General features: G+C 37.4%; 1 protein-coding gene across 1 annotated transcript in view; it reads right to left on the bottom strand.

Moving 5' to 3' along the window:
• The window catches only part of PTPRM (protein tyrosine phosphatase receptor type M), a gene marked incomplete at its 3' end in the record, with an annotated part of 489,914 nt that overhangs the window by 269,514 nt on the left and 195,805 nt on the right, over nt 1–24,595 (bottom strand). Inside the window, exon 7 of the mRNA XM_082014808.1 lies at nt 17,211–17,504. Coding sequence (XP_081870934.1) covers nt 17,211–17,504 — 294 coding nt within the window. The remainder of the gene's footprint in view (nt 1–17,210; nt 17,505–24,595) is intronic.

Raw genomic sequence — 24,595 nt, 5'->3', positions numbered from 1 at the left:
AAGCCAAGCATGTAGTCTGCATCTTAAAACAAGATACATTTAAATATTTTGCCTCCATTCAGTCTTACCACACCGGAGTAAAATGCAATAGTATAAAAATTACCACATTCTTTCAGGTGTGCATATTTACTTCAGTGGGACTTAAGTGTAACGTGATCTTAAATTCCTTGCTAAAGATGGGTGGGTTGTCTGAATCAAAAATCTAAATTTGCAGCAGAGGAAGGAGAGGAAAAAAAGTAAAGATTCTAAGCAAAACGAGCAGTCACAAGAAGAAACATAGCGAAGAAGTATGAAGCACAGGAAAATATTCTAAGAATAATCCGATAAACATTTGCAACATGTTTCAAAAAAATCAAGCATCTCAGATTTGAATCTACTGAACATAGTATTTTGGTAGGGAAGGGAGAGATCTGGCATGCCTATGTTTTTTCTTCCATTGTGTCTACCCTTTTTTCAGTCCCCTACAGTCTGTTCCAAGTGCCTTCTCCTGTCTCTCCCATCAAGTTTGGAGGATGTGTGGCTAAAATCACAGATTTGTTCTTCTAGCTGCCATTTACATACAAAGTCTTGTCTTGAGCTATCAAAACATTGTGAGAACATATGAAGTAAGTCATCTCAGTACACATACCGTAATTTCTGTTCTATTTTGGCTAGCAGTGGTATGTACCAGCAATGCATTTTCACCCTTTAGCTGTAGTGTGTATAAAAACCCTATACTCAAAACATAGGTTGGTGGTGTTTTTTAAAAAAAATGATGTGGATATATTGGTAAACTATTGGCATAGTCTAATCTGGGAACTGATTTAGCTACAGCAGTGTATTACATATATTTTAAGGAATATATTTTTTTCTTTTTCACTAGACTTGACCAAAAAGACCACCCAAAGAACCTCCCCCCGCCATTAAGGGCTGTTAAAAAAAAATAAAGCAAATCTTTCTGACAAAATGGTAGAACTATTTTTTTTTTCCTTTCTTCTGGAACACAAAACTCTGCCAGTAACGCTACTGTTGTCAGCTTATTCTTAAGCAGCACAATTCCCTTGCATGTCTCATGGTATTTCAAATCAGTTGCTGAAAATCCATAGCAACTAACTTCAGAATTTGGTCTTTTTTCTGGTATGGAAATTCCCTTGTTTATATTAGATGTTTGGACAACTTCTACCTCCACTGACATAATAAATAGTATCATCCTTGAAACAGCCATCAAGAGTGAGCAGAGTCAAAGTGTTATACTTTAACCTTGGCAATGGCCCATCTAAAAATGGACACAATCAGGAAGATTAAGGAGACGTTTGTCCTATCTATTCAGAGCAAGAACACGTTCTGCTCAGATTTGGAAAGTCAAAGCCCTATTTCATGTTATAACACAAAACTTAATCAACAGTGGCCTAAAACTGAGGCTTTAAACACGGTGTTCCTGACCTTATTTTAGGAAAATAACTGATTTTAGTCCTTTGTCAATGGATATTAGGACTGATAGTATCACTGTCTATACAGCCTGGGCAGGTATTTACATATTTTATAGGAGCAGCAAATCTTATCTTCATCCTACAATGTTTTAACTTTATCCCCAAGGAGATTTGTGGGTATTTACAAAGATGTAGGAAGTTAGTCTCCCCAGACACATTTTACCATCAGTGGAAATATGATAAAATTCAGAAGAGGAATAAAAAAAAAATCATTTAAAAGATGAACAAGAACACTTCGTTTGGATCCTGCTCTGAATCAGCCTCTTGCAAAGTCTGTCTTTCCATGTTGACTACAGAAATTCCTGAAGATACACACAAGCACAGTTCCTGATAGCATGTGTAAAAGCTGGAGGTAATTCTCAATTAGCAACCCATACTTCTGCCAAATCTTAGAAAATAAGTTTATGGGAGTAACATTTATTGTTTCCATAGGCACTAAGCTGCATAGGAACCACAGCATTTCCTCAAATTACTCATAGGAATTCTGGGGCAAAACCAGAAGAAAGTTTATTACGAATATATTGACAAAACCTTTCCAAGTTTGATCATAGAAGGTAGAATTAGTATAGTCTTACTGGCTTATATTTGCTTTCCTCAAAACAAAATCACTTGAGATAACAGCATGGTGGCAATACAATTATACAGCATAATCAGATTACTTATTAGTATCTTGAAAACAAACATTTCTTTGCTTCTCTGATTACTCCAGATAAATACCATAGACTTGCCTCGGAATTTCTTTTTCAGCAACAATAGATCATTATTAGTAAAAAAAAAATTCTAATGTTATTTGAATTATTGCTTTATCAGCTGTGCTTTTCAGAATTATGCCTACATGACCTATTGTGTAATACATCTTATACATGAAATGCTACCCAAAACTGGTGTCAAACATGATGAATAAAATAGGAAAGTTAATGAGAAGGAGGAAAGAGGTTTTCTCCACAGGTATAAGCAAAAGAACATGCTGGAAATCAGCAAAAAATGGGGGCCCAGGTTGGACTGGATTAATGAGCTTCAGCAAAAGCAAAAGTTTAACTTTTGCCAAAGCAAAGGCCTCAAGGCTCTCCTGATCCTCACCTGGAAAGCATCTATCTGAAGTGAGCTTACACCTTCGCCTCTTCCCTCCTCAACAGGAGACAGATTCCACATTCACTTCGGCTCACTGACCCACCCAAAAAAGCTGTTTTGCTTTTCACCCCTTTTGTTTCTCAGTATGAAGAGTTAGGATATGGCTCTAAAGATTGTCAGCTTTTGCAAGTCCTGAGCTGTACGCAGGTAAAGGCTTACTGACCCATGACAGCTTCTGTATCTTCCTGCAGACTGTCTCACTCTAGAGCAATCTTGAGTTGCAGCACATTTCACCTTCTGTTTTTCACTAGGAAAAGTGATTCCAGTCATCATCTTGACATCTAATACCGCTGCAACACTGTTGAAGCCTTTTCCCCTCTCCAAAACAGCAAAAATTGTAGTTTTTGCAATCCACGGAAACTTAAAATTGAAAATAGGCAAAAATTATTTTTCTTCTATATCATGTGCCCTGTGCTTTTACTATAGCTTGACAAAATTGATTTGAATTCATGGCCAATCTTGTACTATTCAGGACAAATGACATCACTTTAAGTTTCTTTAAAATTATCTCAGGACCATATACTAAACTATATATAATAAACTAAATATCTTCGGAATTCATTTGGTAAGCTTAAATTTGGTGTTTTGCATGAGAAATAGCACAAGCAAGTATACGCCTACAGATACCAGTGCACATAGTTGTCACATTTTGTTATCAGAAACTGAAACAACTACCCTTCCTCTTTCATCATGCTGGAAAATTTTAGCAAACATAGTTCATCTTTTTCTGAGAATGAGTCTAAAATCAATTTATCTAATGTTACATGTGTTTCCACCATCCTTTAATAGCTCCACCATCCCTTTAGGGCCAGAAACAATCTTGTGCCAAAAATTAAGAAGAAAAAAAGAAATTGGTTACCTGTGTTCATAAAAATAAACCTGGATTTATGAGTTGTAAATCTAAGAAATAAATAAGTGACCATTTATGTACAGTCTAATAACTTCATAAAGATTTGCTCCACCCAGTTGCTCAGCTGTACTAGGTGCACCCATTTTTGATCAAGATACTAAGTGATGCCCTATGAAGAACTAATTAAATGTTTATGCGGATCTGTGATGTACTCATGTTCACAGAATTCTGTGAGGGCTACCTTTTTCTTCTTCATGCATCTTTAAGACACTGCAAAGGCAGAATACTGTGTTGCCCTGACATTTTAGCATTTCAACTTGTAAAAACACCTGATACTAGACTAGAATTGTTACAGAAGACATGTAGGGCCATGCCACTTAAAACTTCTCAATAACAGAAGACAGCTGAAACCTTTTCATTTTAAGGAAAAAATTCTAGTCTGATCCACTAGAGAACTGTGCATCTATAAAGCTCCAAATGCAGAATAAAACCTTAAGATGTTACCTAATTGCAAATCGTATAGTTTTAACAATCAAGGCATAAATCAGTTTGCAGAGATTAAAGCCTGTGGTCTGAATCAAAAGGAAGAGACATACAAACCGGCCTCAGCAACTTGCAGTAACATCCAGGAAGCAGCTACTGGAGAGCATGAAAATGAATGCAGAACAGTATTTTTCTGACAGATTTCAAGATATTAACACTGACTGCTTTCATAAGCAATGGTCTATAAGTCAAAAGACTAACAGTGAAGTGGTAGTACACACAGAAGTAAATGATAAATTTGAATTTCAGCAGAGTCTCTGAAAATTATCGTTATGAAACTAACCTGTTTCCAAGTCAGTTGTTTTAGGAACTCAGTACAATATTGTACACTAACTGCTTAGCAGAGATTGTGTCATTGTAACACAGAATAAAATAAACTAGCTTTGGAAGATTCGTGCCAAACTATTCTGTGACGTTAATAGAGCAGAAATAGCTTAATTGTTTTAACAGATTCACAGGTAAGACGAAAAGCATTTTTACTTGGTCAGGAGTCCAGCATCTATGTGTATGTAAGAATCATATTTTGAGATTAATGGCATTGTCCTGGTTTTGGCTGGGATAGAGTTAATTTTCTTCCCAGTAGCTGGTATAGTGCTGTGCTTTGGATTTAATATGAGAATAATATTAATAACACACTGATGTTTTAGTTGTTGCTCAGCAGTGCTTATATTAAGTCAAGGATTTTTCAGATTCCCATGCTCTGCCAGTGAGGAGGTGCACAACAAGCTGTGAGGGAGCACAGCCAGGACAGCTGACCCATACTGGCCAAAGGGATATTCCATACCATATAATGTCATGCTCAGTATGTAAACTGGGGGGTGCTGGCTGAGCGGTGGTGACTGCAGCTCAGGAACTGACTGGGCATCGGTCAGCGGGAGCTGAGCAACTGTATTGTGCATCACTTCTTTTGTTTAATCTTTTATCATCATTATTATTATTATTCCCATCCTTTTATGTCCTACTAATCCGTCTTTATCTCAAGCCATGAGTTGTACTTCTGTTTTTCTGATTTCTCTCCCTGATTCCTCTGGGGGGCAGGGAGTGAGCAAGCAGCTGCATGGTGCTCAGTTGCCCGCTGGGGTTAAACCACGACAGGCATATACACTTTGTTTAAACAATGAACAGGTAGTATAGTAAGAGAAATCTGTGTACAATGAGTAGACTTGTGTCTAATTAGAGGCGATAACAAAAGCACACAAAATACTTCTGTAAATACAGAGCTCAAATGAGTGTATGGAAGAAGCATCACCCATCTGTCAGTGATTCTGAGCCTTGCAGTTGCCAAACTTTGTAAAAGCTGGAGGTCCCTTTGAAAGATTATGTAGAAATGAACAAGGAAGCCTCGTAATGTTTTTATTCATCTTCTTTGAGACCCCAGTATTAGAAAGCAAAGGGTCCATCTCAGTCACTAAGTGGAAATGTTGAAAATCAGAATATGTTATCACTTCTTGTATTAGAAACAACTCTGTTCAAGGTTAAACAGAACCTTAATATGATGACCTTATAAAGATTCAGCTTCTTCCTGAACAGTCTTAGGTACAGACTGAGACAAAGTTCATGTTAATAAAGAGAAAAACAGACTGAGAAGACCTATCTGCATAATATTACTCTGAATTACTGCAGGACTTGATTCAACTTGCAAAATTTTTCACCTCCTTTTACAGTAAGTGAAATAAATAATGGAAGAATTTTTAGTTTCTTTTTAAAACAACTAACAAAGCAATGCTATTTGTCAGTGAAAGGTTTCTTGAAAAAAGAAATGCTTCCATTGATTATCCTGAATTATAAATTATAGCTCTCTAATTCTTCCTCTTATAAATGAATACTCTTCACAATCTAGCCTTACATGTCAGACAAAAAAAATGAAACTTTTATAATGGAAATTTAATTATAGTACAATTTTTGCCAGTTGTCATTCCAAAGTCATCTGTAATTATGCTCTGGTCATTAAAAGTTTGTGGGTTTTTTTCATTTACTTGGCCAAATATGCCAGTTGCACATCGGGTCATCCTCTCAAATTTAATGCTGAACAACAGTAATTAAGTAAATTATTGAGTATTTTTGGTGCTTTTTTTTTTAAACTAATTGCAAACAAAACATCTGCAGAAACAGTCAAAACAAAGAGCAACTGACAGACAGTTTGATTTTTATTTCCAAAGAACATAAATTTTTAGAAATGAAAAGGCACTTCTTCGTGTCAGGAGTAAATACTTATTATTGCCTTTTTGCTTTACATGCATTTTCCCATAAGTATAATACTAAAAGATAACCATCCACTATAAACATAATTTTCTACTGCAAAATTTCTGGACCAAAACACCTTCAGAGAGCTTTTTGAAAGTGATGAATCTCAAATTAATGGATAAAACTGAACTCTCCCTTTCCCAAAAGAAAACCCTCATTTTTCCTTACAAGGAACTGGATCAAGCTTAACAGAATGAATAAGCATGAACTAAATGCATAGACATTTAAAAATATATATATAAGTAATAAAAAGTGTGCTTAAAGGATGATAGATACTGAAAGACAACTAAATGCAGGCATCAGAAGTGTAAATTTGAAAACACAATTGTTGAAAGTATTTTGGATGGTTGGTCATATTTCTCATTCTAAAAAAGATCATCCTATGGATGAAAGAACATGAGTACTGAAATGCAAGAGCCCTAAATCATTAACTTCATTGGCAGTTTTATTTTAATCTGCATTTTATTCTTTTAATACAGTACTTCATGATAATACTATGCACTGCATTTCTCAATTTTGTTACTTAGATTCTTTTAGATATTTAAGTATTTGGTTGCTCAATGTCTTCAGAGTCAAATGTTTTTTGGGCCCAATTCTTTGGGCCAGAATCGATGTAGCCATGTAGGTACAGAGTAACAAAAAAGAATACAGAGCAGCTTTCCTTCCTCAAACATTTGTTGCCTGTAAGCATCTGGAAGAATCACAGTTCCACAGGGATGCCCCTCCCTGCCTAACCAACATACTCAGCAGTAATTAGATGGATTACCAAACAAAATTATTATTTTACGTCTATAGAAACAGAGGTCTGTCTCAACTTTACTTTTCTGTAGTTGTAAAAAGAAACACTATGCACACTTGCTGACCAGAAGAGATCCTTGGACTGTAGGACAGCATTACCTATTTACAGCACTGCAGTGACCTAGACCGTGAAGGGAAAGAGAGAACTTCTTTCCCTCCAAAATCAGGATATTTCTTCATTGGGACCTACCCTGATTCCAGGTCTCAGACTAAACATCTATTTCATAGTCTAGGCTGTAAAGTTGTAATTGTACATTATGGCAAAAAGTAGTACCAGAAAAGCCAGAGTTACAGCACCAGCTCTTCTTCCTGGGAATCTTGAGGAGGTTGGACTGGATTCTGTATACAACAATTCTGCATTTGTAAAACAAACAGCTTTGCAACGCCAAAATGCCTTCAAAGCACTGAAAATAAAATGGAAGCACCTGAGTTGTGTCACCATTTGTCTTCCTTTGAAATGAGGTAGAATTAATGCATCATTCGTTATGCAAACCTTTGATTTTACTTTTTTTGAGCAATTTTTTTTTAAAGAAAACTAAAAGATTAAAAACTTAAGTTTCTCAGTGTTTCTACATAATTTCTGGATGCTTCATGCTTCATAAATGCTCCAACAGAATTGTGCAGTTATGTGTTTTTACAAGTGCCAAAGCTGCTGGGCAAGACAGCACACGATCTAACAGACTCAAACAAAAGGGTAAGCCTTAAAATAATGAAACAGAGGAACATGCCTGTTTGTTCATCCATTCCCATCTCTCAATACCCTTTAAAACCATTGACAAATTTCATTCAAACAACTTCTTTCAAATTTAAACAAATTTGACACAGTCCTGCCAGAATTTAATACCAGAAGATGAGAGAGCACCAAACTAGTGCCCTCATTCAGGAGGCTCAGGGCAGACAAGCAGAAGTCCAACATCAAATACTGCATTTGAAAGCAGATTCCTGGTTAATTGGGTGCTGTCTCTCACCTTGCAGGACTGTCATAAGGGCCAATGGGATTACCATCATAACATGGCAATATTTAGTAGACAAATCTTTCAGAAATTAGGCTTTCATTGTCTATGAAAGATCTTATTTTCCTGGCTCCTAAAGTGGATGGCTCAGAAGTTCACTCAACCGTTTTTTTTAAATACAAAATCTGTTCTTTAGACCTTAAATCCCATTTGGTCATAGAGATGATACATTCATACATATATATGAAGGAGAAAGAGAACTGGATTGATGAGGTTGTATGTGTATGTGCATATGCATATGCACACATACACACCCTCAGGCACGCATAGTTAGTTATTCTTTTAGACATAAATTGGAGAAGTAAATATACTTTGGATACTTCAAATGCATAAAAGATTTTGCTTTGATTTGGATAAGACTTTCTCCATTGGCTAAGTCAGAGGAAAACCCATCCTTTCCTGTCTCATTTGCTAATGTTTTTGCCAAAGGGTCAGCATTATTAATAATGAAGTTTGTCTATAACTGGAAGACAGTATGGCATAACTGATGTGAAAACTGGAATAACTGACATGAAAATTGCCCTCAGAAGAGGGCAAGAAGCGCTCAGCAGAAAGTTGTTAAGGATGAATTCAAGGTACCTATGGAACTTCACAGGGAAGGCACCTATACCCAAAACGTTTCCTTTTCTGTATTTCTAATTGCTTTTAATAATAGAGTACCAATGCATGTATTTAAATCTGCAGTAATAATACTTCTGAAAAGAGAGATCCAAAGCATCCATGAAACAGTTCATGTTCAAACTGTTCAGAACAGAGTAATACTAAGGAATGCCCTATCAACATTTTTCACAGGTATACCTAACATACCATTTCTATTAGAGGTGCCCACATAGCAGTCTTTTGCTTATATCCAGTACACTCCCAACTTACTGGGGTTTTTTCACTCCACACCAAGAAATTCTTCCTGAATCAAAATTGGGTAAAATAATTATTTGAGTGTGTGTCTTTTGAGCTTATCCTCATAATTAATAAGAGACTGCAACAAATCTGGAGATGGAGATATGTCATAGAAGGAATCACATTATCTACATTTTCTCAAGGGTCATTATGTTTTCTTCACATTCCCTCTACCTGGCAGATGTGAAATTAATAATTTTCCCCCTCAGGTTTGCTATAAGATGGTGAAGGTTCATTTGTCTCAAAGAGCAGGTTAATTTCTTCCTCTGCAAATGTTTTGAAATAGCAATCTAATAAAGTGAAGAACTAAGCCTCGATTTATATGACTGCTTTTCACACAACCAAAGACCATCCTACCTGGCAGTTCTTTTTACAAACACTCAGTTTCCACCCCTATATTAATTCAGCTATAATTGTCAAGAAAGTATCCTAAATGCTTATCCTTGTTGTAATGAGGAACTCCTCAAAACAAACCAATCTGACGGTCAGGTTTCATATTCCATGGCCTTATCATCACTAGAATGTGCCTACATTCCTTATATGCTCCAGATCATGTGTCAGAAAGAGTGACAACAGACCTATATCTCTGCACGAGTCTTTCTGTCCTCTTCCTGCCAGTACAGGCCCTCCCCCTTTAGATGGTGGGGAGGGAAAATGTTCTGTTTCTCCAGTGAGGCCTCTGGATGCTGTAACTAAACCAAAAAGATGTATTTAGGGACTGATGAAGACACAAAAGTGCAGGGATTAGTAATTTCTACGTAATACCAGCTTGTTTGGTTGCTGGTGTTAGGAAAAGTGTTTGTGTGCACAGGCTGAAGATTCACTGAATGGAGAACCGAACTGTTATTTCCCCTGCAAAGCAAAGACACACTTGGATGAAAGGGCAGATACCCTGATAATGTTTTATTTTATATAAATATTATTTATATTATTATTTATAAAAATATTATTTATTTTTCCCTAACACTAGCAACCACAAATCTGAAGAAGCATCCAGTATGATGTGGTGGAACTCAAACTTTTGCCTATGATAAAGAGTCTCTCCATCAGGCTGTACCTCACAGTTCATATAGCGTCGGGGAAGGACGGGAATATGGTGGAGACATCATGATACATCCCTGCTTGTGAAAGCAGAGTCTAGGAGAATTTAATAGACACCATGGTGACAGCTGCTCTTCCCAGAGTTGGACAGAAACTGAGAATCACAGAATGGTTGAGGTAGGAAGGGTCTGGTCCATTTGGCTCAACCACCCCCCACCACACCCTTGCTCAAACAGGGCCAACAACTTTGGAATTTCTCCACTGCTCTCCCCTCAGCTACCAAACCATTTCATTGCAGAAGGCTATCAGGTTCATCAAGCATGACTTTCCCTTTGTGAATCAATACTGACTTCTCCTGTTCACATTTTTTGTCCTTTGTGTGCCTGGAAATGGTTTCTGAGATTAGTTGTTCCATCACCTTCCCAAGGATTATGGTGAGGCTGACCAGCCTGTAGTTCCCTGGGTCTTCTTTCTTGCCCTTCTTGAAGATAGAAGTGGCATTTGTTACAGCTGCATTCACTGCTGTTTACTGAATATTTTTTTGCTTTCATGGACTTAGAGGACTCCCAGAGGGGAATTTTAGACTGTGAGACAAAGAGAAGGAGAACTGGATTGAAAGACTTCTTTTTATGGGAGGAAATTGTATTATTTTGTTTTTTTCTTGACCAAAGATCTGCAATAACACAAGGGAAAGCTGTTCTGTAACACAGCATCAGAGAAATCAGCTCAGTAAGGAAGAACCTGAGTGTTTTGTTTTCAGGCAAGTGTCTGCCAAGGAAGAACTTGCATATAGTAGTCACATGGATGTGATTTGTGTTTTCAGTTGGGCCCTTTCCAAGAAGATGCTTTTTTTGTTTGTTTGTTTCCTAATCAGAGGTAAGTGACAACTGACAGAGAGACATGGACATACATCCCACTAGGTAATATTTTCCTGGAATTCTATTAAAATCTATCAGCTTACCTTCTGCACATCCAAAAGCTGTGATGCACCTGCTACAGTGCGGAAAATCCAATACTAGCATTCAACCTTATGAGAAAATAGACCTTATACAGGAATGATTTGTATAGCAGAAAGGCACTAGGAGAAAGGATGATGCAGCAGGTATTCTTCATTTCAAATTTCTATTAAAACTGTAACTTACTTTCACAATAAAACCATACATGAAATGTGTGGTTGACTTGCCATTCCGATAAATCGATGCAACTTCCTACTAAAATACCTAACTTCAGGTTTGGAATGGTGACCTTAGAAATACCATTGAGATTTCCATGGAAAACAAAATGGTGCAATATCTGCAACCCTCCCTCTCAGGGTTCAGGTGTCTGTGACCTGAGGTCTAGCTTGGATACAACACAGCTGCACAACCTTGGTTCAAACTTCATAAAATATTGCCAAGTTCTGAGAATGAGCTGTAGAAAAGAACCTGCAGCATGGCTTGAATTCAACATTTTCTTCTGATCACAAAACTAAGCAATGTTAAGACTTCGTTATATGCCTGAAAAAACCTGAACCTGTTCACAGGTAGTCCCCCAAGGTATAGCAACAAGAAGGAAGAACTTAATTCCCAGTGACACAAAGATCCTTCCTCTTTTCTTGAGACAAAAAAGGTCAAAAGATCCAAAGAAGCCTATAAGAACAGAGAAAGGCAGCAGCCATTTCAACTTAGAGAATTTTTTAGGAAGGAATTAGTCTTTCCCAGCAGTGATATAGAATGGGGAATGGCATGGAAATAAGCAGTTAAGTAAGACTGAGATTCAAGACAGTCTAGAACGTGAACAAAAGGAGAGACTACAGAATTAATAACAAAAGAAATGGGCGGATGGAAAATGGGGAGGACCAACTGCAAAGATGACTGAGTATTCAGAAACTCATACACTAAGGGCTGCAGACTGTCCGTTCTGTAGGACCTGGCACATGCTTCATGTCAGGTTAGTTCTTCACATCAGAGAAGGAGAAAAGTGGTGGCATGGAGTACTATCTGGTGTACCTGAGCATGTTGACTTTGCAGGCAAGGTTCAAGACAGACACCTATCAAGACCTGATGCAGTTAGAGAGTATATGACAGCAAAGTACTGTATAATTTGTAGGGACTACCTAAAATGGGTAGATTGGGAAGATTAACGGTTTTATACTTTGGCTGTGGATCAGGCTATAATTTTCAACAGAGTGAATGTATGTTGCCTATGTGAATACTATATTTTCATATAGTTTTTAAAAAGGCTATAGACCTTACATGCTTGGAAGTTATGCGCCCCTTTTAGCAATGAAAAGGAGAAAACAAGGAACTGAGTTAACATTTGCAAGTAAAAATAGGGTTGTTGCTCTGGTCCACATTTTCAGGATCTGGTAACAGGAGATGACGTCTTAATTGATCATCAGTGAGCATTTTGGCACGTGTAGGTTTTTTTCATAATGCTAGTGGGCAGCACAGACTAGCGAAGTAATTTTGACACCTTGGAAAATTACCCAGCTGATGCCAAAGCAGTGAGCAAATGAATAAAATGAAAAAGAATAATCTTTTAGAGTGGGGATTTAAAGAGTTCCTCTGCTCTGTTCTTCCAGATTGTAACAAGCCTTCTAGGAATAACAGACAGTTTACAACTAACTGCAGCAGTGATTCAAGAGCTCAATTGTACTAGGAATAACAGCTTTCCTCCTGACAAGCTCAGGTGATGCACTAGAAGGGACAGCAAAATGAACTATGTTAATTAAAACATTCCTGTTACTTCCTTGTATGAGGAACATGTGAATTCTCTGCCTGGAAAATTACTGGTTACATTGACAATGATTGTTTTTGCAATACAAAACAAGGCAATATGTATCTTATACTCCAAGGCAATAATTGTTTCTTAGCATAGAGTAGAGTTCTGACTGTTAAAAAAATGCCATGATTTGGGGATAGTCCATCAGAAGTTTCTTTATTACCAGTCTTTTTATTTATTTTTTATTTTCTTAAATTCCAATAGAGTTTTCTAGTTCAGGAAAGAAAAAGATGCAATTTCCTAGAATTATTCCAAATGTCACAGTAAAAAAAGAAACGTGATGAGAAAAAGGCAATGATTTTCCCTAGAAGGCCTTGAAAATCCCCTCCCTTAGCAGGAGAGAGGATTTTATCTTACTTTTTCTTCCTAAGGTAGCTGGCTTTAAGCTATATCTGTTCATCAGCAAATTCAAGGAACATAACAGAGAGGCCACAGCAAAAAAATTTGCAGGAGCTCGTTTAGCAGTTCTGGATTTTCCACGAGACTGTTTTAACTGGGGCCTCACGATCAGAGTGGAGGGACACAGTGCATCAAGATTTGTATCGTACAATGCATGTCAAAGACAAAACATGTTGCAAAGCACTGAAATAAATAATTCTACCCACAGAAATATTGATATAGATAAGAGGAAACTACAAAACATAAGTCTACCTTATTAAGCGTTCAACATTCCTGCTTAGGTTTTACTACGGACAGTTCTACTGGTTTTGGGTCAGACTTAGAGAAGATTTGATTATGGACTTTTTCAGGCACCAGAGATTCCCAACCTACTTCAGTAAGGGGTAACTTTTTTTTATAAATATTGATTCTCTTACCCTCAAACTTATTATATCCCATATGGCAGAGTCACTGATTGGATTCGTGTTTACGTACAAGGTGATTTCCTTGGTTCAAATACTTGAGCAGCTATTTAGCTGCTAGCAATGGCTGGGTGGCTGAGGTGTCTATAGCAGTAGTAGGCACTGCGAGCCTCTTATCTGAGGAATAAGTCTGTTAGCTCAGTGAACAGTGTCTTAAGTGTGAAGCATTCTGATATCCTGCCTCTAAACAACTCTAATTGTGGGTGACTACTCTGGAATTCTTATTTTACAACTGTACCAGAGTGAAAATGGACATCAGAGTAATTTGAGATATACTGTATAATGGAAATGTTCTGTCATGTATCTCCTGATGAATTTTCTTCCCATCTCCCTTCGCCTCCCTTTTATTTTAAATGGCAGCACTCTTCTAGGTTCATAACATCACATTAGACATCTGTGGGAAAAGGGAACTTTGAGCACAGCAGCTGGTGATTCAAATTCCAGACAGCCTGAGGAGGCCTCGATTTCAGACCTTGAAATGAAAAAAACCTTTTTCCTAAGTCTGACTCAAATATGGTTCACAATGGCCAAAATCCATTAAGGCCCTCTTTTTCAAACCTGAACTCCACGTTCTAGGTTAAATCTAATCCAGACCTGAATGTAATTCCTCGGCCTTCCTGAACATTACATTGAAAGAGCACTTACATTTATATTACATTTCATGAAAAGGAAGCAAAGCACTTTAGAAAGTATGCAACTGCTCCACTGAGGGTGATGAAACCAAGTCTGGAGAGATTTTTTTTCTTTGCATTCTAATTATACATGCTTTTCTTTACTAAAGTTACAGATAGGACTTGTCTGTTACAAGCCTCTGAAATCTCATTTTGCTAAAATGAAAACATATTTCAAATGCTTTGGAGAACTATTAAGATTATTGAATGTCTAGGATATTGCTTCAAGTCTCCAAGTGGTTCACTAGACCCCTAGGGAACAGGCAAGCAGCATACCATTATCACAGTAATTAAAAAGGTGCAATGACTCTTCTCTTAAAGACTCCTGCTTTATTAATTCTACGGTATGCTTTGGAGACTGGCATTATTTTACTCCTACCCAGCTTAATTATACCATCATTAGTTTATCAGCATCTCTCTTTAAGCCCTTGGGCTAGTTATTAGCATGTCACTTGCTAACAGTTAACCAATAACCACTACACCTTCAAAGCAGGATCTTCTGCTATAAAAAGGCCAATTTGTAGAGATAGATTTAATATGATCATTCAATTTAAATTTTTCAGTCAGCCATCACTTTCTACTTTTAATTTAAGAGGGTTACTGTTTAGCTTAATGAAAACACAAATAATGCTGATGTATTACAAGACGTTATCAGGTACTAAAATTCTTCCAGTACATAGTGGTTTATGAGACTGAATGCATGTTTTAATACTCAACAGCATGTACAACTGAAAAGACCAGAAAGCATATGATGTTCTTAAAGATAACTAAAATTCTGGATTTCTCTCTCTACTTGGTCTGGCTGGGATGGAGTTAATTTCCTTCATAGCAGCCTGTATGGTGGTGTGTTTGAGATCTGTGACTAAAACAAGGTTGATAACACACCAGTGTTTTGAATGGTGCTGAGTAGTGCTTGCACAGACTCAACGCTTTCTCTTTTTCCCAATCTGCCCCTGCAGCAAGTAGACTGGAGTTGGACAAGAGGCTGGGAGGGGACAGTGGGGTCAGTTGACCCCACCTGACCAAAGGGATATTCCATACCGTATGATGCCACGGTCAACAACCGAAGCTCAAGCAAAGGGGGAGGAAGGGAAGATGTTCATGGTTATGGCATTCATCTTCTCAAGTAACCATTATGTGTGCCAAGGCTTTGCAGGAAGTGGATAATCATCTGCCTGCCGGTGGGAAAGAGCGAATAAATTTTTTATTTCACTTAGCTTGTGAGCACAGCTTTTGCTTCACCTATTAAACTGTCTTCATGTCAGTCCATGAGTCTTGCTTGCCTTCCTTCTATTTTCTCCCAGTGCTGTGGCAGAGATGACTGAGTGAGCGGCTGTGTGGGTACTTGGCTGCTGGCTGGTGTCATCCCACCACACTCTCTAATCCTTTAGTACAGACAGGCTCACTTACACAGCACCTCGTGCTACATTATCTAATCATATAAGCAGATGATCAAACTATGATAAAAACTGTTTTAATTTTAAAATACCTGAAGTACTGGTGTACTGAATACATACTTACCTTAACTAGTCAGATAATTTAACATTCTTATGAAACGCATAGTGACAGAGAAACCCTCCTGAAGGGCACTCTTAATTATTATGGCTAAGCTGAAGTTACCTTAGTCTAGTGAAGAAAATCTTGTAAATATGAAATACTTGACTGTTATTATAACTTAACTGTACTGCTTTTTGGTATTTTTCATTAAATACTTCTTTCCAGTAATGAGAGGAAGAAAAAAACCCAAAATAATATCAAAGAGTTAGTACTTGTATAAGCTTGCATCTTCAAAACATAACACTGGGATCCTGATAGCAACTACATTTCATTCTATGTTTGACATCACACCAATCAGTTCAACTGAAATGCCATTGAGTCACCGACAGGTGGCCAAGTAACTTTGCGAAAAGTAACTTCACTTTCATATACAATAGAAATACATCATTATTTCTGTTGAAGTATGTAATTTTTCCTGTTAAAGGACAAATAACAGCAAGACATTCTTTAATAGATTAGGATCAATAAGCTAACACCATTTGCTTAGTCCCATTTCCGCTACGTACACTCCTGCCTATCTTCCATCTACTTTATAGCAGCAGAAAGAAGATACAAAATATTGGGGGTAAATACTAATGACAAAAAAATTTCCAAGTCACAATATACTCTATTGCTTTCCGAGTGGCTGAATCCCAAATTAGTATCTCTGCCACTCTTCCTGAAAATTACCGTACAATTGCTTTTGTATAATAGGTCTAGTTTGTATCTTTTTACAGTCACAGGTCAGCACTATTAATTATAACATCCAAAACAGGAGCCAAGACTGCTACATAGCACCACAAATCACACTATCTCATTTAATGAAAAGACATGCTGTCAGTCACTCAAGAAAGCCGTCCTCTGCTAAACCTCATCTGCTAATTGAGACTTAACAGTGTATACTTTTGCTGCTACACCGGATCTCTTTCTACTTTATCTACAAGTTTGATATACCTGACACTGAAAAAAGGAAAAAAGAAACTTTATCCAAAACAAACAAAATTCTTATCAAGCTTGGGATACTAGCCAAGAAAAAAGAAAAAAAATTAACTAACCTGAAACTCAAACATACACCGGCAAGAGAGAGGTGTAATGAAATGCAGAGAGCTCAGTGCATACTTGATAGTAAAAATTGTTTATTTACGCAGCACTCTACACTGACCACTTTAAGGCATGAAGAGGTATGATTTCATCTACCATCTACAGTGGCACTGAAGGTTGGCTTCAAGGTCATCATAGCTAGCAAATACTAAGAGCTTATACTTAGAAGCGTTGTGTCTTAATTCCTGGAGCCTGCTGGTTTAAGGTAGGCAGCAAAAACTGCTAGTGAAATAACTTACATTTTCAACCCTAGAAAGACACTTACAACTTTCCAATCACTTTTGAGTACTCACCGGCACATTTTGTTCTTGTTTTGAGAGCCGGGCCAGGAGATCCAGTTCCTCCTTCACCTGGTCTTGTAAGTAATACACTGATTTCATATTCTGTGTCAGGATCCAGGTGCCCGATCTTATAGCTTGTGGAGTCCACAGGTTGTATGTCATACCAGCTTCCACTTGAAGTTCGATACTCAACTTCCCTTTGAATAATGGGTCCATCCCCATTGATGGAATTGGCATTCAACTGTATCCACAGGTAAGTTGCACCAACTGAAGACAGCTGAGGTGGAGCAATGGGAACTGGTGGCTCTGAAGCGCAAGTTACAAAAAGCAGCAGTGACTATACTGGCACTTTTTCTGCTTTAAAACATTCAAATAAACAATGGGTTTTGTACTGTATTAGAGCTGAAGGTTGCATAAAAATATGGATATGAAGAAATCATCACTATAGATTAACTGATTTCCAGTAAACTGCAGTATGCAAAGTCTTTTGCTTATGCACTTGGAGATTTTAACATAAAGCTTTTGTTTTATACCATATAACTTCAAACCAGGTGCAACTGGAATTCTATTCACTAGACATTACACGGTAACTTTTAACTTCCAATTTAAAAAAGAAAGATGATCTCAGGTTTTCTTATCAAAATACAGTTCTTACTGGATGTAAATATATATCCTACTCAAAACTAACATTTTCAAGCTAAAATTGATATTGTATTCTATTCTTAGACATAGCCAGAACAGTGATTTCTGCATGAAAGCAAAATGAATTTTTTATTCATTATTTCTCACAGACTGTACTATTCAGCCTTCAGATTTTCAGACTTCTGTGTAAGCAAAATAAATACAGTATTTTTTCAAGTCCTATATCCTGGTTAAACAGAAAGAGCTTCTAAATGAGAGCTGGGGGAATTCTTAAGTCTTTACTACAACCCTGACTTTATTGCATGTAATGGCTTATTTTCACTAACTACCGCAGTAGAAGCAGTACTCTGTCTCACAGAGCAAGCATGTGATCTCCTGATCGTTTGCATTCTAAAGATGTTAAAAGTGAGAAAAATTTTAAACCCACTTTCATTTATTACGTGAGGGACATCTTTTAAATTAGACTGCAGAAATAATTTGCAGACATCATCTCTTTTTAAAGGTAAATAACAAAATTATTTTTTTCCTATTGATTAACCAGGAAATTACTCTGCTGTTTCATGCATCACATCTGCATAAAATTCACCTTCTCACTGGTTAAATATATTCAAGTAGAATGTAACCAGGCCGCTGTAATAAGGCACTGTTTGATCCAGTATTCTTAACATATCTATCAGCAAACACTGCCACCTTCTTAAGGCTACACAGAATACGTAATGAACATAGAACATCTGTCTTCCCCAAGCTGTAGATTCAAATTTATCCCCTTCTGCTAACCACTTCCCAACGTGTTGAGATACGGGTAGTGAAAGAGAAAAGAAGTTGAATTTATATATTTCATCATGTTCTCAAGGACTTCAAAGTCAGAGTTAAAGCAAACATAAAAGATTGAAGTACAAGGGAAAAAGAAACTCTGGAACTACGTATTAATATTTCCTGAGAAATAGTAGAATTGGCATTTTAACAAACATGTGATTATCCAACGTTATGCTACCTTTTTTATTTACAGAAAGAGTGCCCAACTCATGGAACACCAAGTACACTGAAGATTAGCAATGCCTCAGATAAGATTGTGTTTCTAATTAGCACTGTATACTTGTACGTAAGCTTCAACCTGTGCAATCCGTTAGTAACTGCTGAAATACGACATCACAAAACAGCAAACATAGGCATCCACATTACCTATTTTCATCTTAACAAAATTAATGATTACTATTATGAAGAACATAATATAGTGGGCAATAATCCAGAATGTCTCCAAAGATGCCTACTAATTATTACTGATTGGAATAGACATATATTCCATATAGCTTAACATACTGCAGTAGATTCCAGTACGTAAAGAAAATAATATTGTTTACATTTTCAAATCACTAGGGAAAACACTCTTATATGTCAGTAGTAATATATGGCAAACTGATGTCATCTTTCGGTTAGACGAATATTGCAGTTTTACTTAAATTATTGTTCCTGAAGTATATAAACTATGGCTTCATACAGCAATAGCATGTCTGGAAACAGTTCTGACTTGACTCAAAATGATTTAGCATCAATTTAAATCATTAGGCTGTTTTGTGAACCAAGACATGAAATGGAACTTTTATAGAGCATCCTAAGGTATTTACTTAGCCATGCTGAAAGAACAGTTAATTACTTTCAAGTTTCAAATGCTACTAAAGGCTGTTGAAGTGCCATTCAAAATGCAAACTCAGGAGTTAGGTCACTAAGGTTAGTGGTTACACCAATTCATTCCAAGTATTACAAGTACTTGAAATAGACAGTATTTTATTGTCTTTTTATCCCTCGGGGCATATTTTTCATTCCTTTGTGACCAAAGTGCAAAAGGTTAATGCAAGCTCCATGATTTCAGCAAAGCCTGCATATACTGCAGTTTAATACTAGTAACGTAGTTTAATAGTAAAAGTAGACTCTTACCAGAGATCGAGGTTACATAAAATGAACCTTTCATTACAGATATGACGCTCATTATTAAGTGACTGGTTAAAAACATGAGACCCAGAGTTAAGTAGACACTTTAATACAAACTGTGTACTATCAAAAATAATGAGCTGATTTCATGACTAAAGTATGAAAGTTGTTCTTCTGACTTACTCATTTGTTCCTTCTTTAGGCAGAATGATTTAATATTTTTAGGGTAAAGAAGAGTTTGAATCACTTAATCAGGTAAGTACCAGACTGCAGCATCACCATCTTTCACTAAAAGCAGTTTTACTGCTGGCCACTGGGGTAGTCTCAAATAAATGCCATGCAAGTTATTTTCCGAATAATAACTTTCTGAAAATGGTACAGTAGACCTGTGATTTTATAGCTGTGTACATTCAAGGAAGGAATTTCAACTGATTGCCGAAACAAGTTTGTAGCAGTGACTATTTGATACAATGGTTTAGCTTAAAGAGTTGTCCTTCCTTGTAGATCTCTCTTGAAATAAGTAAACAAAGCTATTCAGTACTGTGAAACCCTTTAAAGATAGGGCTTTAAAACAGAATATTAACTCAAAAAAAGGTAAGTTTATTCGTAACTTCAAATTTAATGCTTTTTAAACTTTGGACAGACAGTTCATCTCTTCTTGAATTCTGTGACAAATGGTCATGGGCATAATCCCTTATGGAACAAAAGTAGTGGCGACCGTACAAAGCCAGAGAACTGCAGACGACAGAAGGCTTTAGGGAGATGCTCTAATGTAACCCTACGTAAATGGATCATTTACAGCAAATATGAGAAAAAGACAAAGCCTTTATGATAAGGAGCAGCCCTTCTCTTATGCAGAGGATAAAAACAAATTTAGCAGTACATGCATATAAACTATGTATTCTTATGAGCTTCTATATTAATTAGAAGCACACTTGAAACAGCAACTCCTTTATTTACACTGCTTTGTACTTTAAATCATACAGAATTTCCAAACATTTTCTACAAGGTCCTAACATCTTTTTGTTTTGCAGTTCTTTTAAAATGTTAATAGGGAGGGGAGAGGCATCACACAGAAATGCCAGTGGAGATAATGTAACTCTCTGAGATTTAAGTGAGTTATAGAACACAAAAAATAGACATTTCTTCTCTGTGGCGGCTTAGAACAACTAACTTGAAAAATTAAAAAAATCTACTTCAATAGTAACTATAATATTTTTCAAATTTTCTATGAGGTGAGAGAGTGGAAGAATGGAGCCATGCTGCATGGAACAAGGGAGAAACATTTATCCTGCAAGCTAATTTTTTTTTTATTAAATAGTAACTGTTAGAAAGATAATGCCACGCTATTCCCACGTGATGCTGTTCAGCACATCATGAGTAGGTGAAGTGATAAAAATAAGGTATTAATCATCTCTCTGATGCAATGTCCACATTAATAACATCTTAATTATTATAAAACTAATCAAATCATTATAATTTTGTAGTCTTAAAATCAACTAAAGGGCTTTATTTTAATAATATTTTCTTCCATTTTCTGTCCATTTTGTTTTTTTATACTTATATATTTTATTGTGCTCCTCTGTTGAGCATGCAAATGATTCCACCCCTTTGGAAACAATGGAGAGCAATGCCATTTTGCAGCATTTAATTGTGGATGAAGGGCAACAAATACCTCCACTGATAACAAAAGACACGGCAATGATTTTGAAACACCACAGTTCTTCATGCAATAGTTTTTAAAAAAAGTCTTTAAATAATTCCTGCTATTAATTATTTAATTAAACAATACAACTAAACAGTATGATACAGAAAATGTGAGCTAATTTTACACTGTTCCTTTACTGAGACTGTTCAGGATGAAAACTTGACCTGACCCAGTATCCCAATGTTCTTAAAATTACTTGTAAATTCATCATTTAATAAAATATCATTGTTCTATTTTATATATATTTTGTAACTTTACAGAAAAGCAAGAGTCACAGAATCACAGAATCATTAAGGTTGGAAAACACCTTTAAGATCATCAAGTGCAACCATCAACCCAAGACCACCACGCCCACTAAACCATGTCCAGAAGTGCCACGTCTACACGTTTTCGGAACACTTCCAGTGATGGTGACTCCACCACCGCCCTGGGCAGCCTGCTCCAATGCTTGACCACTCCCTCCGTGAAGAAATCTTTCCTAATATTTAGTCTAAACCTCCCCTGGCACAAATTGACACCATACACTGCCAAGCCTATGCAGGTGCAATCTAATTACTTGGACATTAGCAGATACCTTGCTAAACCCTGCAGTAGGAATAGTAGTAGGCACAAACTCTTCCCTTCCCCAAACATGATTCCTCCCAAATCAGGTTGATCTGACTTGCCCACTCCTGACGCACCAACTGTCTTTTAAGACATTGGTGCCTCAACCTGCACTGCTCTTGCTCCACCCTCATCTAAGTGGTCCAAACCCATCTACCCTTCCTATTCTCAGCTTTGTTCGGTTTTTGCTTTTTCCCCACACTAAGGTGACCATCTCCACATTGCAAACACCACTAAATTCCCACTCCAGGTTCAGTTGTTTTTTTTTTTTTACCCCATGCAGTATCTACAAGCTCTGTGCCTGATCCTCTCCCTACCTTCCAGTCTGCTGCTGTTCTTCTAACCATGCTTCTCCCTAGCGTCTGCTTTTCGTCTCCCCTCCTGCACTAGACAGTTCCCCTTTCCAGACAGTTCCCTCTTCCACTGGCCTCAGCCCCCATCATCATCCCCTACACACACATATATATGTATATACACTCATATGTATTTTTTCCATATGCATGTATGTATATGCGTTTATCTTCCACCCTTTGTCGTCGTTATCCCTGGTTTTTAGTGCTTCTGTAGTCAAATTTTCACCTACCTGCCCTCTCATTTCAAAACACTACCCAGTTTGCCAACAGTCAACTTTCAGTCCCAACCTAACAACCTCATTCGAGTAGGCAGCTTCTTGCTCTTGCACCCACAGAATCACAGAATGATAGGGGTTGGAAAGGACCTCTGAAGCTCATCTGGTCCAACCCCCCTGCCAAGGCAGGATCACGTAGGGCAGGTTGCACAGGAATGCATCCAGTCGGGTTTTGAAGGTCTCCAGAGAAGGAGACTCCACAACCTCTCTGGGCAGCCTGTTCCAGTGCTCCGTCACCCTCACAGTAAAGAAACTTTTCCTCATGTTGAGGTAGAACTTCCTGTGCTGCAGCTTGTGCCCATTGCTCCTTGTCCTGTCACTGGGCACTACTGAAAAGAGACTGGCTCCATCCTCCTGACAGACCCTTCAGATATTTATAGACACTGATAAGGTCCCCCCTCAGCCTTCTCTTCTCCAGACTAAACAGCCCCAGGTCTCTCAGCCTTTCCTCATACGAGATATGTTCCAGTCCCTTAACCATTCTCATAGCCCTCCATTGGACATGCCTCGCTATCTACATCATGCATCTCACCATTTTACCCTCATAGTACAAGGGCTCAGCAAGGTGGAGGGCTGTAGGCTAAAAGCATAGGAATGGTAAGCTCACAGCTTTTGATTCCTGTGCCTGGACCCAGCCTGTCCCAGAGGAACTAAGATCAGTGCTTGCACTTAAGTCCCATTCACTGTATCTAGAATTTGGGGGGAATTTGAGAATTTAACTCAGAGAAGCCTCCATTGTACGTATCAGAAGGAGGGTCTTGGTGGGTTTTATTTAGTAGCTTGTAAATTAACTATACTTGGAAACAGATTTTCACAGGAACAGAACAACAGTATTCTTGTCATAACTACTACTCTCATGAAAGAAAAGCTCCTGCTTGAAAGCCCAGAGTCTTCAGCACTTTCCTATGGCAAGTTTACTTAGATGGCTGAACTATCTCAACTGCTTTGGCTGGAGGTTTTCTCAAAACCTTCAAGCTGAAGCACACACCAACACTGGAAAATATCAGCCTGAAGTCAGTTTGCCAAAACATGAGCATCCTAAAGCAGGACTTCATGATAGGAGTTGTCAGGCAACCATAAAATTAAGTCCTAATACCAGAACTGTCTGTAAAAAAGGGGTACAGACAGACTGATGGATCCAGCATGAAAGGTTAGTTGGCAGAGAGAGAAAACAGACATTAAGTACCTCTGTATATTCAATGTATGAGAACAACTGGTACCACAGATAAGCAACCGTTAATATATTCTTACTGTGTCTTGTTCTCAAAATGATTTTGTCCTCCAGAATAAATTCTTTGCTCTAGGGGTCCAGAAGAGGTTTGGTTCTGTTCCTGGTGTTAAATCTTCCATTTGGAAAGATGCAGACATTTAAGCTGCCAGCATTACAGATGGTTACCTTTCTATGCCCTTGCTTAAAAACCTAACAAAACTCCTTTTAACCAATTTGACACCTAAGTTTACCTTGTTTGAACTCAATAAGCAGTCTGAACTCCATAATAATCTGATGTCTGCTCAGACAGGCTCATTCTGTTCTCCTAAATCTGGTCTGTGTTGGATCTGCCCACTATTAGAAAAATTCAGCCTAGGGATTGTATGTAGAAGTCTAATTTACTTCACCAAATACATTTAATCAATTCCACCCTACTATTTCCCTTTTGCTCAATGTTTGATTACTTTTATGTCACCGATTAGATACGAACTGCTGTTTTTTACAGTAAGTGGGTGATCTGACAAGGCCAATTTCATGTCTCCCATTAGATAAAGTGACATTTCAATCCAATTCTCTGACAAACTTAGATGAGGATACTGTGTAGTTTGAGCATACACAATGACAAGGCACTTGTCTTTTCAGACTTTCCTATCGGATCAAACACTTGGGTAAATTGA

This window comes from Phaethon aethereus (genome assembly GCF_964289735.1).
Source record: "Phaethon aethereus genome assembly, chromosome: 2".
NCBI lineage: Eukaryota > Metazoa > Chordata > Aves > Phaethontiformes > Phaethontidae > Phaethon > Phaethon aethereus.
Note: the sequence above shows the minus strand (reverse complement) of the source record. Positions and strands in the feature narration are given on the sequence as shown.